The sequence below is a fragment of the Electrona antarctica genome (genome assembly GCF_951216825.1).
Source record: "Electrona antarctica genome assembly, chromosome: 8".
Taxonomy (NCBI): domain Eukaryota; kingdom Metazoa; phylum Chordata; class Actinopteri; order Myctophiformes; family Myctophidae; genus Electrona; species Electrona antarctica.
The window spans coordinates 2,213,548-2,232,882 of record NC_136789.1 but is presented as its reverse complement, the minus strand read 5'-3'; the positions used below and the strand labels follow the sequence as shown (position 1 = coordinate 2,232,882).

Sequence of the window (19,335 nt, the reverse complement as noted above, 5' to 3'; positions counted from 1 at the left end):
AAGCATATGATGCTGCATGTATGTAAACTGCAATTTTCATTGGCTCATAAAACCTTTTTCACTTAAATGTACTATAGATTCCCTTGTCCGTATAGGTCTAAAGTTCACGTGTAGAACTTTTCGTGCATTTTGATCAAAGATCCTGGGAGATACATTTTAAATGATTTTCATCTAATTCAAAATGGCGGTGATCTAGAGGTCAGAGGTCAAAGGTAAGAGCACAATACTTGTTCGGCATGTGTGTATCGAAGTTTCATTGGCGACGGTCAAATGGTTCATGAGCTATGCACGTTCAAAGTTTGCATTTTCAATTGAGTGCTATAGAGCGTCGCAGTCCCGCCCCCTACCATGGACCAGGAAATGATTCTCCGTTCATTTTCCTCATAGACATTTCAGAAAGTATTTATTTAAAGACGTTTACGCCGCGGACAAAGCCAACTCGAGTCGTGACAAATCATGACAACAAACACAATTTTTTGGGCCGAACAAATAATTAGAAAGAAGAAAAAAACGGCACTTTTTTTGTTGTTTTTCCACCAAGAACTGCTATTTTTGGCAGAAGGAGAAGTAGGAGACAAAAACAATAAGGGACCAATGACATAAAATTCTCCATTCATTTTTAATGGGAATTTATTGTTTGTGTAGGACAAAGTTTGTGAACATACACTAAAAGCTGGATATAGGAGGGGCTAGGCCTGCTAGCCACACGTTGGAGTGGTTAGCACCGCTCCAAAAAATAAGACTCAAAGTGAAAAGAATGAAGTGAATTGACAATAGGTTTTGGTTGATTGATAGTAGATTGGCACGGTCCCACAGTGTTGGACGGGTGAGGTTGGATCACTTGAGTAAAGCAGAGTGGAAGTGGAAGATAGAGCAAACGATAATGTCTTCACAGGAGCAGTCATAGACTTGGATAATTCCCACTGGTACTACATTTCAGGCTGGGATCACAAACTTTCTTGACAGTAATGCTATAGTACCCCCTTTTCTGTGATGTACAAATTCACACCAGTGGATGGTGTGTGTGTGCGATTACCCATTCACATGCTGATGTGTGGCAAAGGAAACCATGCAAGTACCTGCTCATCGGGAGCAGTAAGGGGTTCAGTCAGTGTCTTGCTCAAGGACACTTTGGCACTCAGCTAGGAGGAGCCGGGAATCAAACCGGGAACCTTCTGATTCTAAGACGGCCTCTCTACCTCCTGAGCCACTGCACGTGTGTGTGTGTGTGTGTGTGTGTGTGTGTGTGTGTGTGTGTGTGTGTGTGTGTGTGTGTGTGTGTGTGTGTGTGTGTGTGTGTGTGTGTGTGTGTGTGTGTGTGTGTGTGTGTGTATGTGTGTGTGTGTGTGTGTGTGTGTGTGTGTGTGCGCGTGTGCGTGTGCGTGTGTGGGTGTTTGTGTGTGTGTGTGTGCATGTTTATCCAATTGATACACAACTCCTAATGTAGATAATACGTGAGATTATTTTGGACCTGTGATGTCCATGATCCTCACCAACAGAGTTCAAATAGCATCCTGTCGAAACAGAACCTCAGGGCAACAACACCCACTTATGGCTGGTGTCCCCCCCTGCAGCAGGGCCTGGAGGCATCCTTTAATTCACCAGTCGGGGTGGGTGCAGTGGGGGGGGGCGGGGGGATGATGTCTTCCTTTGAGGAAATGTCAGTCGCACCACTATTTCTTGATTGCTGCAAATCTCCGGTGGGTTGTTCTTAAGTTTAAAAACTCACCCTCTCCCTTTAAAGCCCTTTTCTAAAGACATAAACAAAAGGATCTGACATCCTCCTTTCCCCAGAGAGTCTATTCTTCAGTCAGTTCAGTCAGTTTGCCTTTAGTTGTTGCCGTGGCAACCACTGCAAATCTGAACAACACAAGGTGAAGGTTGGGAGGGGAGTGGATGGGGGCGGTTGGGCTGATACTGTAGCTCCCTTTCTTATTTGGACTCAAAATAGGTCAGTCTTAGTTCAGTCTTAACGTAGAAGCAATAGAATAGGTAGACTTCACCTTATGATAACCATTCCCAACCTTTTTTCCCTTGGAGCCCCATCACCTTCTTACATCTGACAAAAGCTGAGACCACAGCCGACACATGCACAGTCTTGTGTTTTTCCAACATATTAAACACTTATGCCCTATATACCCCTCGTAAGACGAATAGCGAAAATAGCCAATCTACAGGGTGGGAACCATTGCATTGCAGGCTTTATGACCAAACTAAAGCTTGAACCTCAGGACACAGACTAAGACCTGGAGGCGTGGACAATGCCGTTTGTCTTCAGTTAAGTCATAAGACCTGGTAATGAAGACACTATCTATTATACATTTGAAAACATGTGCCCAAGCGCACGCACAGGAACAAAAGGCACCAGCTACTACGTCACTGACACACTGCAACACGTTGCAACACACACTGCAACAACACACTAACACGACACAGCCTTACCCTCCGCGTCGATCCACGGCTATCTCCTCATGTCGCGCCGCACGACCACATTCAACAACACCCGCGTAAACACTGTCATTGCACTCTCACTAAAGCCGCCTCCCGTCCACACTCACAAACAACATCAATATCAATAATAAACACAAACACGCCACAAGCACCGACACCCCCGCCTAATTTGTTGCCAGGTCTATGAAAACTAGCCCAGAAAAAATGCCATTCAACACGCTACTTACAACTCGCTTACAATTCGCGGACCTGGCAACACTGCATCCTGTTTTCCCATTGGCTACGGTTGCTACAACACGCATTTGCACTGCATGATGGGAGCAACACAGCTTAATGTAGGGGTCACCGATTGCTGTGCTACATCCCCCTCATGTTCTCAGCACCCCCTTCGGCTACACCACACACACTCACCTACACAATTCTCCACATGCAACACAGGCCCCTTATTGCCTAGCCCCCTCACATGGCGATCCCCACGCAGCCAGCCACACACACACAACGGCCACGTTCGCAAATATCGCACTGAGCGCACTGTGCAAATGCAATGCAAACTAATAGGCGAGTGTGCTTCGCCGCGGGATTTCCCAACGCGCCCATCTCATCGACACAACGCGCGCAGTCGGATGCCAAGCTCTTCCGCGATGTATTCCTTTCCCAGTCTCACCACACCACGGACTCATTGTAACCTCGCATCAGTGTCACTGCAGACACGTAATCACACTGTGGAGGATTTGTGACTGAGTGACTGTGTGTGTGTGTGTGTGTGTGTGTGTGTGTGTGTGTGTGGGGTTTGATTTCAGCATGTTTTGCAGTGCACACCATGGGACAAATCGCCTTTTCACCCCCTGCCACTGTGCCCACAAACGCATGTACAAGAGGAAAACAATCTAAACATTATATACTAACGTCAGCATCGGGCAGATTAACACACACCAGCGTTATTAGTTGAGTTTTCTTATTGAAGTGCCTCTGATTTGTAACTGTGCGTTTATGTCAGTCACCGCTGCGATCCGTTGTTATTCAGCCACCAGCAGCAACATACGCACGGACTGGAGAGAGGCGACGTGTTTCTCTCCCTTCGGCTCATGTAGCCCTCATTGTAACTACAAATATTGTTCCCGAAGAAACAATGTGGGGTCACTGCAATCCAAAATATTGTAGGCCTACTATAATGCAGTCAAGGTCCCCACAAAAACATACTACAGTATGTTCTGCTCCATTCTCAACATCTTTTGGTTTCCAAAAACACTAACTTATTGTAAGTAAACCAAAACAGTAAAAAGCAGTTTCATGTGTGCTTATTTTAAATTAATTTAATTTGCTTTGATGTGAAAATAAAATACAACAAATAATAATAATACCCATCTGTTAATACATGTGAAGGGCACAATACTGGGTTTAAAAACACAGCTGAAACATGAAGTGGAGTCTGTCAAATCTCGCAATTTCCTTCTTCCCATTGCGCTGCAACGGAACTAGGATGAGCCGCCCGAAGGGCGGCGAAATTCTAGTTATTATTACAACCACATTACACCTATGTACTTGATGATGTGGCTCTGCTCCTGTGATACTCCAGTACAAATCTGCACAAGCATGGCACTGAGTGGACTCAGAGCTCATGAATCCCTCCCTCCATAGGGCAGAGCCTAAATATACACAATTATTACATGACAACAGATTGTACAAATTAACCCACATCGGCTGAACATGCTGTCATTAATGAAGACCTAAATCCTAATACAGGGGAGGCTGGGGAGATGATGGGAGTTTGGTCTCTGATGAGTTGGCAGTAGCTGTAGCAGCAAGTGATGCTGAACACATAAGCGTAAGTGCCGGTATGATTAAATGGACCGTTTAGTTGTTCCATTCAGGTCGGGGGCATATGTGATTTGATTGGAGGGCGCACGAGCATGTGACCAAAATGACTTCCAATCCATGCCTGCCCGAGACACTGCAATTCTCCATGAAGCCAAGCGGAAAGACAGGTTAGTTTCAAACAGTTCAAACGTGCCTACAGTAACAAACCACACTATTAATTCTCAAGTGTATAAAGCGTTCATGAATGCAAGCAGGCACGTCCTCAAAGTTACAAGGACAAACAATACATGCCCTTGCTTCACAGCTATGCTGACTCCGAGTACTGGCAGGTTTCATTCTATCTAATCAAGGATACAGTAATAGAGCTGCTGGAACACAAGGTGAACGCAGTTAACCACAGGACCTAAGGACCCCCAAATTAATTCAATGTATTTGGCCACGGACCCCCATACAAGATTTGTGTTGTTAACACACCGCACGCGAACGATTCCCTCAGCCTGGTTACCTCTGACGCTAACGCTGATAGCATTGGACGACCAACCTTTCCCAAGGCCGACAGCAAATGTTCTCTTATAGCGAGAAGCACACCGCATACCTCAAAAGAAAGCTTAATTTGTCCACTCCAATTTATTTTTATTTTACCATCTTCCATTCTGGAGATATTTACCTTTATGTAACACCTGCTTTTGTACTAACGTGCTCTTCTTGAACAGAAAGCCTAGTTAGGGACCGTTTTATGTCAGACGTTGACAGGCAGTTATAAAAATGAACACAAAATATATACTATACATACTATACACCGAATGAAAGCCCTGAATGTCTACTTTTATGAGGAAAAAGGTACACATTGATCCCATCTACCCTTCGTCTGTAATTGGCTTTTGTTTGAGCTACAGAATGAGCATAGGGACTGAGGGGACATATTGGGGCTACGTTACTACTGTTTTGTTTATTTTTTATGATGATGATGATCATGACAGATCAGGCACACGCTAGACGGGCAGATGAAACGATGCAAAGACGCGTTGTCATTATTTATCCATCTATGTACGTGTCTGTGTCTGTCACTGTGTATCGTTCCAACTCGGCTAGGAGTGTTGTGGGATGAATCGGGGCTGCTTGATCTATTGTCCGGGTGTGTACAAAGGCGATTGAAAAGTATCAATAAAAACATGCGCTAAACGGAGATCTACGTGTCCCGCATCGGCCCGTTGGGATTCGAACCACGTAGAAAACGGATTCCCGCAATCAATGCGTTAAAACGTTTCAAAAATATTAAAAATTGCTAATTTTGCGATGCATTGTGAGCTTGAAATAGTCGATGTAGGGTTAAATTGGTTAAACTGATTTTGATGCTATATTAACACATTTTGCTGGGGACCCCTGGAACCCCCTTCAAGGAACCCTGGGGGTCCCCGGACCCCACTTTGAGAACCACTGACCTACAGTACAGCCTATCTGATAGACTAGAAAGGTAGCAGTTTTCAGATGTTTACAGGAGTTGAGTTGCGAAACGCTGAACCAGAATTATGCTACAATCTATTTCAAATGACTCAAGAATTTAGCCTTTCTTTTCTTTTATTCCATTGTTCCACTGCGAGCAAATAAAAAAAAAAACAAAAAAAAACACACAAAACAAGAACTTCAAGGATAAATAGCACAGAAGGAGGACGATGAATCAGAGAAGGGAGGGAATATGCCACGAAACAGAAAAAGAAAGAATGAGAAAGAGAGAGCAAAAGAGATAAATGAGATTAATCATTTTACCTGGCTTGAGGAATAAGGTTGAGGAGCAGAAGGGAAATCCACATGTAAGAGTTCAAAGACGTACATTTCTCCGGAGTGGCGGCCATATCAGTTTAGTCACAGGAACCCTGTGTAAACAAGAGAGTTGAAGGGAAGAGAGCTTGTGATTTATTCATTTTTCTTTACGTTAAGGGAGAAAATATCGCTTTAAGGCAATTCTATAAACTCCAGGCAAGATTCATTTATCAAACAATTTAAGGTATAAATGAACCCATGTTGTATTTTGACAGTAATCATCCTGATTTAACTGTACATTGTTAACATTACAATTACAGTGATATTTAATACAATATACATTGTTGGACAGCAGACTGTATGTGTGGGATCCCCCTGTGTGAATGTCGACTTGCAAAAATCAAAAGTCGCCAGTGCCCTCCCTACTAACCTATAGACGCCTTATCAGTCAACGTCACACTGATAAGCACCAGCATGCATGCGCACGCAGGTCGGCAGCACATGAACCCCACCTCTCATAAGATGCAATGGATAAGTTCTAACTGCACTCACGTGTAAAACAAATGCACCATCAAACTTTCAGATGCTGTTTTCCTCCCAGTGTGGATGAAGAATTATTAGGATCTCTCTCCCTTGAAATATAAAATCCTATATAAATCCATATAAGATTTCTGTTGTGTGTGAAGAATAATAGCAATTCAAATCAGTTGTCCTCAAAACCACACCTCCAGTCACTGTCATAAGAACGCAGGAAGTGCTCATGATAACGGCAGCAGAGGCTGTTTGTGCACGGCTGCACGCGCACCTGCAGCCCATCAAGTATAATTTAGGCTCCGTCCCGCGATGGTGTCACGCACGCAGACCTGTAAGCTCACAACAGTCGCATCCGCGACGCGATGTGAGCTTGTATATCAGCTGTTCGCTGCACGCAATACTGTTGCGCAATGAAGTATAAATCGATATTAGGGTGCACCTCACTAGCTAACACATGTTTGTAAACAAATAATTGGTCTATACAATTGGAAATGATTGGCCCCATCCGATCACGTGACACGCGTGTTGCATGCTGGGAAGCAGAGTTTTTCTATGTATGTTTCCGTGTTCCCTGCATCCAAATGGCTACGGACGATCACGTGACACGCCGTCGACCCACGGCTGAGGTCACAAGTCTGGGCGCTCGATACAGTACGAGTAGTACAGCACAGTACAGTACATTACAGCACAGTCAGTACAAGCAGTACAGTACAGTACAAGACTACTAGTACAGTACGTAACACTAGTACAGTACCAGTAGTACTGCACAGTACGAGTACTAAAGCACAGTACAGTACGAGGACTACAGTACAGTACAGTACAGTACAGTACAGTACAGTACAGTACAGTACAGTACAGTACAGTACAGTACAGTACAGTACAGTACAGTACTAGTACTGTAGTACAGTACATTACAGTATGAGCAGTACAGTACAGTACAGTACAGTACAGTACAGTACAGTACAGTACAGTACAGTACAGTACAGTACAGTAGTATGCGTAGTACAGTATGAGTAGTACAGTACAGTACAGCACAGCACAGTACATTACATTAAAGTACAGTCAGTACAGTACGAGCAGTACAGTACAGTAAGTATAGAACAGTACGGGTAGTACATTACAGTATGAGTAGTACAGTACAGCACAGCACAGTACATTACATTAATGTACAGTCAGTACAGTACGAGCAGTACAGTACAGCACAGTACAATACAGTATGAGTAATAGTACAGTTACTGTAGCCAAGGATCTCTCAGAATAGCCTGAGAGCCTGGTCACATGGGAGGTAGAAGGAAGCTATGCTAATCTACCTGTGTAGATAGATTATTTCTGAAGGCTGAGGTCCTCGAAGTAACCTTGAGCCCTGGGATGGAGAAGCTCTTATGCTTGGTGCTACAAGCTGTCGGTGCTACGTGTCTAGAGTTACTCTCTTGCTGTATCTTACTACGCTCTGATTCTCACAGTTATAGGGTAGACCTTATACTTGGTGTGACATCACTGCTGTGGCATCACGCTGCTATCTGTTGTCGTGGCAACAGTTACAGTACAGTAGTACAGTACAAGTACTATAGTATAGTACACTCTGACAAGTTCTTATTAGGTCCTATGTTACTTACTGTATGTTTTCTAATGTATTGTAACTATTATTGCTGATCTTGGAGCACTTGACAATAATGACATGTGCGGGCATCCACTACTAGATGTGAAGGGCCGTGAAGACCTCTAGTCATTTACAATTCATTCAGTCATAGCAGACACTCATCCAGAGCGACTTACAAAGTAGAAGGTCAGAGTAGGCAACATGCAATAAAACCAGGTCAACAAACATGGAAAGTGGTCGAGTAGTATTAATGGTCATGTTCGCTTTGGATATCGACCAGAATGCTCACACGCAGCACATATTGAATATTGATGTTAGATGTTAGAACCTATCAATCGCTTCTGTGCTCAAATGTCCTGCGTGTGATTCGCACAAACTGCTTAGCTGAAACAACATGAGAATTCACATCTCATGGTTGTGGTAACGAATCAACGTTGGGTCTTACATTATCGGGTTGTCATACACAATCAGAAGGATCGCCGCTGACTGGCGAGAGTGAACCCGTCCTTATTACAGTTGGTTGGTGCCACTAAACAGAGACCCAGGTTTTAATATACAAGTTAGTCTTGTCTCAGGCACGGGAGAGTGAAGAGGGGGCACAACGCTGAGGAGAGCTCTGCCTTTAAAAACAGTCAGTTGGATATCTCTAGATATAGATAATATGCTTGATTAAGCATTATTGTTTTCATTTTTTGAATTGAATGTTTTAAACATTATATTTTTGAACAATTCCTGGCAAGGAGAAAAATAAATCTGCATAATTGAAATCTTTTGTTTGTCATTTCTGTACACCTAGACCTCATCCAAACAAACTATTATACAGGCAGACAGGGGCTGCCAGTACAGCTCAAAAAACGCTTTGTGTAGACAGGCCCCTGAGGAGACAAAGAAAACAAGTACTGTCTGTGCGAAATTATATAGTTGTAACGCAGACCAACCGAGGTAACCAAACAATATGTCAATCATGTCAGAGCTCTTTGACACATATATTCCACATATAAGTATGCCTGGTTTGCCTGGTGGGTGTTGATCCGCCTGAACTGAAGCCGCTGTTGTTTTATGATAAAGGGGGAGGCGTGAGGGGAGGGGATGATATTGTGATGTCACTATATCACTGTCATTTCGATTGGGCCTTTTGACTCAAAGGCTTTCAGGAAGAAACCAAAAATACACAGGAAAGACATTTCAATATTCTAACCACAACTGAGGGTCTATTAGAGTAATATGTTAACTCCATATAGACACATACAAAACGGAAAAAGTACAACAATCTAATTAAAATAGACTATATTCACACAGCGGCCATTTTGCTATTAAGTTAATGAAATGCCACCACGTTGTGGTAGCAAATCCCAACCCACAAATATGATGGCTGGGACAGAGTGAAGTCAGAGGTCCGCCCGCCAGCCGGCCGGCCAGCCCTCCCATTAGCCAATTAACCTTGTTAACACAGCGGCCATTTTGCTATTAAGTTAAAGATGGAGTGCTGTGATTTTTTTCCATCCTAAAACATGATCATCAGGTCTGATTGTTATATAAGGAGGTATAATTTTTTCAAAAAAGTGCACAGTATTTGTTAAAATGTTGTTTTTATGTGGGCACGCCCACCAGTTCATTAAGTATGCCTGGTTTGCCTGGTGGGTGGTGATGGGTGGTGATCCACTTGAACTGAAGCCGCACCCACAGCTGTAGTTGTATGATAAAGGGGGAGGGGTTAGGGGAGGGGCTGATAGTGTGGTGTCACTATATTACTGTTTATTTCATTGGCCCGTTTGACTGTCAAGGGTTCAGCCTCCAGGAAGAAACCCTAAATACAAAGTTAATACACCATTGCACATAAAATGAAGTACTGTTACCTCATAGACACATGAAAAACTGAAAAAATACAAAAATGGTGGCACTCCAGCTTTAATGAAATGCCACCATGTTGTGGTAACAAATCCCAACCCACAAATATGATGTTAGAGCAAATTGGCCGCTGCGTTAACAAGGTTAATGGCTAATGGGAGGGCCGGCTGGCGGGCAAACCTCTGGCTTCACTCTGTCCCAGCCATAACCATGGAGGAGTTCCCAATGCAGCTACACCCAAATATGAAAAGATGGAGTGTGTTGTCTAACCTCAATGTGTCGTCATGGCATCAGCCGCAAACAAATCAGTCAGCTCCATAGATGGGCACAAAAGGGAAATGCCCATATACTGTATGAGCATATGCTGATGACATCATTGATCTCCATATAAAGGGACACAGACACTGTGACTCACTAAATAGGACAAAACAAATACAAATATCCACCATGGACAGAATTGGACAGAATTTGAATTTAACCCCCTCATTACCCTTGACGTAAATTACGTAAATCGCTTTATTCCCTATAATCGGGGGCTTAATGTAGCGTCCGAAACGGTCGAGAAATGACAGAGTTACCGTGTGGTAACCAGGGGGTCCCTATACTCTACTGTACAGTCACTGTACTGTAATGTCACACCCGAAATCATCATATAGGGCAGGGTTCCCCAATAGGCGGCCCGCTGGCCATTTGCGGCCCGCGGAGCGCCCCCTTGTGGCCCCTGGAAGAAAAAAAAGAAAAGAAAAGTGTTTTGTTTTGTTTTGTTTTGTTTTGGGGGCGTGTCCCAGATATAAATGGCATTAAATGGGGGTCAGTAGCCTATGCATGTCAAACTGGGCACCCCCTCAAGGACCACTGGTGGTCCCCGGACCACTGGTTGAGAACAATGTTTAATTAATTAATGAAAAAATAAAAAACCCAATTTTTTGCGCGTGCGGACTCGGCCCCCAGCCTGGTTCCCTAGTCAAAATATGGCCCTTGAGGACAATTAATTGGGGAACCCTGATATAGGGCCTATACAGTTAGTATGTGTGTGTGTTAGGCTGCGCAACAGTGACACTTGGTTGTGAAAACCAACCAAATGCTATTTTCGTGCTCGGACAGACCCAGCCAGCCAGCCAGCCAACCAGCCAGCCACCCACCCCCACAGACACACAAAGCTCCGTAATGAAGTGGTTGCACCACTTAAAAAGTAAAGCTTCAATTTAGTATTCACTGTGTCCATTTAAAACGTAATGAAACATTACCAAATGGCATACCATTCATTTACTTTACCAGGCAGTGATGTCAGGATTCACATGATGTGAGACAGCTCAAAATAATGTAGGCTAACTAACCAAATTGACCTGTGTTTAATTAACTACAATAAGAATGTGTGTTAAAATTGTATACAGACCATAAATGCAATGTAATTTCCAGACTTTCTATTTAAGTGCAATTGCTATTAGGCTACAGTTATCTAATCATCAGAGCACAATATTGTGATTCTCATTTAATATTCACATTTAGATATTATGTTCAATTGATTTATTTGTTTTTGAGGGGCACTAGGCCCTCCTAAATCCAGTGCACGTATGTTCACAAACGTCCTACACAAACATTAAATTCCCATTGACAATTTTATGTCAGTGTCTGAGCAAAGAAATAGGCCTAGTGTCTATTTTACGTCATGATGATGTACGATGATAAGAGCGCCCCTCACTTCACACGAGTGGGATTTGTTTAACCAAATAAAAGCATATGCATTGCATAAGTGTAGGCTACATTTTGACAGATGTGATGACATAATTAGGCTATCAATCATTAGAGATAATTTTGTCTGAGGTTTAAGACAAGCTCATAACTTTAACTTTAATGTTTATGAGCTTGTTGGCCGGCTATTTCCCCACCACGGGTCCTGGTGTAAGCTCTTTTTTAATGACGGCTCTACTCGGATCTCGGTACAATTTTGCCTCGATCAGACAAATCATTGAAAATGTGCATGCACCACACCACAATGGGGACCGGTTCACCAGAATCGGGGACGATGACGACAATGTAGCATTAAAATAAACAGGGGACAGAACAGCAGGACAGCGCCCGTGTCATGCGAAGGTTTGTGGTGTTGCCGCGGGATGTTTTGACTGTCGCTGTACCATGACAGGTCTTGCACAAAACTCTTGTTGGTTTGTAACGTCAAAACCAAAATAATGCCATATCCCCGAAGTGCCTGATCTCTTTGGGATTAAATTGTGCGGACTTAAGAAAGTTTATTCGGGCTCCGCAGACGCTATGCTTGCATCTGCTCCTCAGCTGCTGCTGACTTCTAGCATGATAGCATTAGCATCAACGCACTGAACACAGAGCAGAGTAGACATAAATTATGACTTTGTTTTGGGCACTGGGCGAGCGTGTACACACGCACTGCAGTCACATGCACTGCAGGGACACTTCTGATTGGTTAGAATAGAGAGCACAGTACAGCCGTGTTGTAAATACTGGATCAGATGCGCTCCGGGTTGAATATTATGATTAAAAAAAAATCGCAGCCTTTGCGATTTGCTAATCGCGTGGTTTCAAATCGCAATTTCGGTTTGAAAACGATTAATCGTTCAGCCTTAGTGTATGTCACAGATGTTTCTATTGGCATTAAAATGATGAATTAAACATGAATAGTGCAGGTAGAAGGCACAATCCACTGTTAATTAGGCTGGCCATAAGAGGGTTAATAAACCTCTGAAATAATTAATGATCGCGTCAATTGTAATATTCTACTCACAAATTTATATAGATCAATTTAGAGAAAATGCTTTAGTAATTAATTAGCTTGCTAAAGGCTCACAGGCCTCATTTGTATGAAACAACTCCCTTTCCCCAAATTAATTCTAAAATACTGCTTAGGCACACAAACAACAGGGTTTGTACTTAACAACAACTGCAAGCTAAAAGATTTAGAAAACATCAATGAGATGTTTCTCTGTACCACTAAAATGTGGGGTCCCTTAAGGGAGCATTTTAGGTAACCTCTTTTCTTTTTTATTATGTTAATGACATGAAGTCAGTCTGTGAAACTGTTCCTTTTTGCTGATGATTCAGCTCTCCAAGTCTCTCATCATGCTAAATTAGAGGTAGAAAAATGACTTAATGCAGAAATATGCAGAAAGATAATAAGTTGTGTCTCCATCTTAGCACAACAGAGTTGATACAAAACTAAAGAAGGATCCAGGGTTACAAGTGATAGTAAGTGATTTTGAAGTTACAGCCAAGGAAGCAGTAACTTTAATACTGCCTGCATTACTCAATAAACTATCTGGAGAGAAAATGGCCATACAAAGTTATCTCAAAGTTAAATCAAAAAGTAAACTTTCTTGTTAATGTCCACTTTAAAGTGTGATTGATCTACTTTAGTAGAAGTGCGATTGACATATTGTCAGAGGCAACTAGTCATCACTATTTCCTCATTGGCTGACCTTGATAAAAGGCCAGCCAATAAGGGCTTGCAAATGGCATCTCATGTCCTCTCAGAATATGGCATGACAATATGCAACATATGGGATCTAAACATGTCGATGCGATTCTGTGTTCTACACAGTTTAGAGTTTATGGGCTCTATCGTATCCCATGCATTACCCGCAAGCATTAAACACTTTCCGTGAATTGCACAGTAGTGTTTAGTCATAATGCTATGCTAGCCATGTTTGATGGACATGGGACGTTTTATGGACTTTATTTGAAACACTGTCCAATTCATCCATCTGACTGGGAAGAAAAATCAATGACCTTCCCCAAGTGATAAAAGAAAAAAAGATGAATCCTCCCTAGGGGTGTCAATCACCATTGTTGAGACGCTGAACACTCTCTCTCTCTCTCTCTCTCTCTCTCTCTCTCTCTCTCTCTCTCTGGTCACTCACACTCGCAGTGTGTTGATGGCCTGTTAACGACCGTCATGGTCTCATTGATTGACTGAGGTAAGCAAGCAACATTATGCATCCCGGTTTTTGTACGGAACGGGGGGGGAATCCCGGCGCTGATTGTGTTAATAAGAAAGACATTCGCTAGGTCTCTGAAACAGTGTAGTTGACAGTACTTTTCAAGGGGTTTCGCTTACTGTGAGCTGATATAAAGGCCTATGACTATCATTTTTTTTCATGCTTATCTGCACCTTTTTTTGAGGGGCACGAAACCCTCCTATATCCAGCTTTTGGTGTCTGTCCACAAACTTCGTCCTACACAAACATTAAATTCCCATTGACAATGAATTGAGAATTTTATGTCATAGTGTCTGAGCAAATAGACAGTGTCAATTTTACGTTCATGATGATACGATGATAAGAGCGCCCCTCACTTCACACGGGTGTGATTTTATTTATCAAGCAATCTATGTTGTGCTTCCTTCTATTGTTTTAAACGTTACATTCAATACTTTTTGGATTATTCTCCACAGTGTTGAAGCTTCCAAAATGGAAATGATTCCAAGCTTAAGCAGAAAAGTCAAATGTCCAGTGCATACCCAGAACCTTTGTGAAATAAGTCCCTATGCCACACTGCCATCACTAATACAGTCACAGACCTACAGTATGTCATAAAAACTGACACAAGACATTAAACATAGACAATCCCACCTAATTACCCACAAATTCAACTGAACTGTGAAAACATTTGTATAAATACACAATGATATAGTTACATAATACTAGCAAGCTTGTGCGAGTGTGCGTGCCTGCGCGTCTACACATGCTCCATGTGGGTACACCCACGGGTCCTTGTGTATTCATGAGTGCAGCTCACCAGACTGCAGCAAGCTCTTAGCTTTTGAAGCAGCACTCTAGACAAAGTACTACTGCTCATAATTTGACCAGCAAACCCCAGGTTAATACAGAATTGAATGCACTGGAGTAAGGCCATTATAAAGTGAAATGTTACCAATTGTCCTTTTATACTGGTTGTCAGAGCATTTGTATCCTACATACCAATTGCCAGTAATTATTACAAGTAATTTAACATCCTGTTAATTTAAGGGGTACTAAACAAATTAAAACAGTTACAAATCTACATACAATTACTGGAGGCAGTCTAGGAATTTGAGGAGCATTAGGAAAAGCCAGTTCCTAAATGCCTGCAAATCACTTTGGGACAGCAGTTTCATGGCCAGCAGAGCGTGCAGGCAGATAGCAGCTGTGTCATGGTTAACAGGATCTCATTTTGTATTGTTGGACCATGCTCCTATTTTGCCACCACAAAGAACAAAGGCCAACGTCTTCAAAGGAGCTGATGTTCTCTGCTGAATGTGTGAAAAGAATATGTCATGTAAGGTCATGTTGTCAGTGCTCATGTTACAGAGTGAGTGACAGCGACTGTAAGAACTGCACTTGGGAAATAAATTAAACTATCAGTGACTTACAAATAACTAAATAACTAACTATAGTCAATAATCAGTTATTTATAACCACTTGAATGCTAGTATCCCTATTCTGGGGAGAGCATTCCCCGAAAATAGCAGAGCTACAAGCTCACAATGCATGTTGTGAGGTGAACATGTCCACTTACCATGCACATTTTAGAATAAGCCTAAATTTAGAAAACCTATTGCCTTAATATTGCATAATGTGCAGTAATTTGTATTCTGCTTTAAGGTCTTGTTTACTATTTATTCTAATTAAGTATGGCACGTTTATAACTTCAAATCAGTGAAATCGATCATTCTCAGGTAATTAAATGTTGCAAAATATCATTTCAGGAGGCATACATTTTAAACAAACGTGTTAAAAAATACAATCTGGAACCTATCCAATAAGAAAAATGAAAAATAAAAACACAGACAAAGCACTTATTTTTCTTCCCCCTAATATGATTCAAGGACAATCTCACTTTCTCTACATTCTTCTTTTATTATTGGCTCTTTATTATACTGAATTCTGGATCGTTAGCCATTAGATATTTTATATCACCCATAAAAAGCAGCATGAGGCCCTTTGGAGAGCCAGAGGTGACATTTCACTGGCCTATAATGCCTGTCTGCAAATCGCAACACTAATTTCCTGACATATACTGTTGCCTATTCAAATGGGCACCACTGACATGGATGTTATCACATTTGTGTCATCTCTAAAGGCTGCAAATTCACAGGCTAAATTTATCTTTGGTAAAAACGGTCTGCGTCATCGCCTTGAGGTTAGGTCATAACTCCATTGACAATGATTATCGTTTGTAGCAGTTAAGACTTAACGGATTGAGTTTGCCTGCAAGAGACGGATCGTAGTGCAAACCAATCACGTCATGAACTCAAGTGAAGGAAATGAACAGCAGTCATTTGCTCAGTGGACTCGAAGCACTGTGTAAAAAGACAGCATATATTATCTCTCTCCATCAGTCAGTCAGACTCATGTAATGTCATATTGTCTTATGTAAGGCGTTCATTCAATTTCTAAGGGTTCAGTGTGTGAATTTTGATTTGGTTCTATTTAACACGTGTCCATTGTACTTAAAATGGTTGCACTAAAAAGTGCCCAAAAGGCAAGAATACAGTACTCAGCAAATGTGCTCTTGTAGGGTTGACTGCTCATCTACAAAATATCAAAATATGTCTGGCTCAAAAAAAGAAAAAGAAAGAAAGAACAGAATATTACCGCACTGGGAGAAAAGTACCAGCACCTGTCACCAATTCTGCACCTAATTTCTGAATACCTGTCAGGGATATAAAGTCAGCAATTTTTTTGTTCTCTGTGGAGCTACGGGAATCACATCTGAATCACAATGTAAAGTTTATGCAAACATGCAAAATCACCACCTCCTTTTCCAGAGGGCAACAGTTATCAGTGGTGTAAAATAACTAGGTATATGTTTTTGTTTTTTTTACTTTCTTCAGTAGTTACAATTTTCTATCCCACTACATCTCAGAGGAAAGTATTGTACTTTTACTCAACTACAATTATATGAAAACTTACTAGTTACTTATTTTGATTATTATTACAAAAAATACTATCACTACCTTTAAAGGGACCTTTCACCGCTGGAAGCAACTAGTCACTCAATGTTAATAGTATTTGTAATCGTAGTAGATAACAGTAGCACAATTTGAAATTTGCACTACAAAATAATGTAGTCTGGGTGTTTGACTAGGGTTTGACTGGATTGCTGAATTCCTACAATGACCATGATGCACTGCCCCACTATGTGGAGAGGGGGAGGGCTGTATTATTGAGACAACATGTAGTCCAGGAAGGAAGTGAGACCAGTGCACTGTGAAATACTGAAATATCTAGGGCGGCAGTGGCTCAGGGGTAGAGTGGCTGGATGGCAACCACAAGGTTGCCAGTTCGAACCCAGGCTTCCCCAGAGTTAGTGTCGAAGTGTCCTTGAGCAAGACACTGAACCCCTAATTGCTCCTGATGTGCTGGTTGCTGCCTTGCATGGTTTCTGCCGCCATTGGTGTATGAATGTGTGACTGGGTGAATGTAATGCACAATCTATGTAAAGCGCCTTGGATAAACGCGCTACAGTATATAAATGCACCATTTACCATTTATCTAAAAACCCCAGGGAAGTGTTCTAAAACGTAATTTAACGACTTCAGCCCCATATTTCGGCCATTTGAAAATAGCAGATGTACAAGCCGAAGGGGATGGAGGAGCCTCATCAATAATATAATCCTCAGGGAATTTAAAGGCCTAAGTAAGTAAGTAAGATCTACAAGCGCTGTTGCATTGTGATCTTGTAGATCGGCTATTTTCAAAAGATTTTTTCGAACTTGTGAATTCTGAGCAATGAGTACTATTACATTTGGTACGTTAAGTATAGACTATTTTGATGCCGATACTTTTGTACTTTTACTCAAGTACATTTTGAATACGGGACTTCTACTTGGAACAGAGTATATCTACATTGCAGTATTGATACTTTTACTTAAGTAAAACATGTGAGTACTTCTTCCATCACCTACAGTTATTGACTGGATCTAAAAGACACCTGATTGGAGACAAAATGATACGAATGAATGAAATCAATTCTATGGTCTTATGCCGTGAGAAATCATATTTATCACAGCATTACGAATGACACCTCCATTTCACCTCCCGTGACTCGTCACATGTTTCGGTGATGATTTGTTGATCAATAAAAGCCAGTAATCATGGACTCGCTAGCTGGCATTCAATCAGCGATTTGTCAATTCCAGCTCTTGTGGGGTCAATATCATTCTGTCTGTAATTTATTATCCATAATTTCTTCATCAATAATGGCCCAAAGTGAAAGAAAACTGAATTGAAAGTTTACTGCTTATGTTTTTAATTATTTGCCATAAATAATTTGTCAAGATCGAATTAATGAAAATGATCTGTTCCTCACGAATACACAATAACAATACAATGGCTCTTCCGCAAACACCCTCGCATATTACAGCCACTGGTGCCATTTTATGTACAGAAGAGATCTTGACGTTTTCATAATGCTGTACCAAGCCTTGGCTGTCTACTTTTTGTCCTCATTCCACTGTTCAGAAGCACTGAAAGGTCACAAATAATATGACAGCTTTGACTTAAGGAACTGTACAATAAAGCAGCTTGAGTGTTCCTGACAGTCTGTGTAAATCAACGGAGAGAACACAAGGTGAGGCCACACGTGTTCCATAATATTGTATGGCCATTGTGCTTGGTGGCATTCAGTTCAGCTTTCGAAATGTTCTGTTTTTTATTTATCCAACTTTACTATCGACTGAAATAATGCGTTCAAAATATGTGGAATTCTGAAAGGGTAAAATACTTGTAAACAGTACAAAAAAGTTGAACAGAATATGTATAGCCTACCCTACATTGCCAGATTTACACATAACTTGCAAGATTTGGTATTAATCACACTTAGTAAGAAAAAAAGAAAAGAAAAGAAAAGAAAAGAAAAGAAAAGAAAAGAAGAAAAAAGAAAATAAAGTACAAATACAGCCTAAATTGTGCTTGGTTGCTAGTAATATAAAGCCCTTGATACAGTACCTGGTTTAATGTTACCATTGAGAATGTAGATCTCGTAAGGTGAAGTTCATTTTAGAGGACAAGCTAATTTATGAAGAAGTGTATGTGAAAGTTTACGGATGTCTGTGCTCATTTTGAATGTGAAAGCTACAAGGGCAAAGAATAATCTTGTAAAGTATCATTAAGCAGACTTTTTCTAAATGCAGTGTTTCTAACTATTTTAATTCAAAGTCTGTGAAATATTCTGGAGGAAAACATATTATTATTGTCTGCTCCGGTAACTGACATCATGATTATTTTGCCCTCCTTTATCAAACGTGTGAGTCCTGCGCCTGTGTTTTGATGAAGTCGCTGCAAGCGGTCTATTACAGAAAATGTCACACA

General features: G+C 41.5%; 1 protein-coding gene across 2 annotated transcripts in view; it reads right to left on the bottom strand.

Annotated features, from left to right (window-relative positions):
* gabra3 (gamma-aminobutyric acid type A receptor subunit alpha3) overlaps positions 1–19,335 on the bottom strand; it is a 155,635-nt gene that overhangs the window by 92,371 nt on the left and 43,929 nt on the right. For both annotated transcript variants that reach the window (XM_079508824.1, XM_079508823.1), the window contains exon 2: positions 6,037–6,143. In XM_079508824.1, coding sequence (XP_079364950.1) covers positions 6,037–6,122 — 86 coding nt within the window. In that variant the 5' untranslated portion in view covers positions 6,123–6,143. The remainder of the gene's footprint in view (positions 1–6,036; positions 6,144–19,335) is intronic.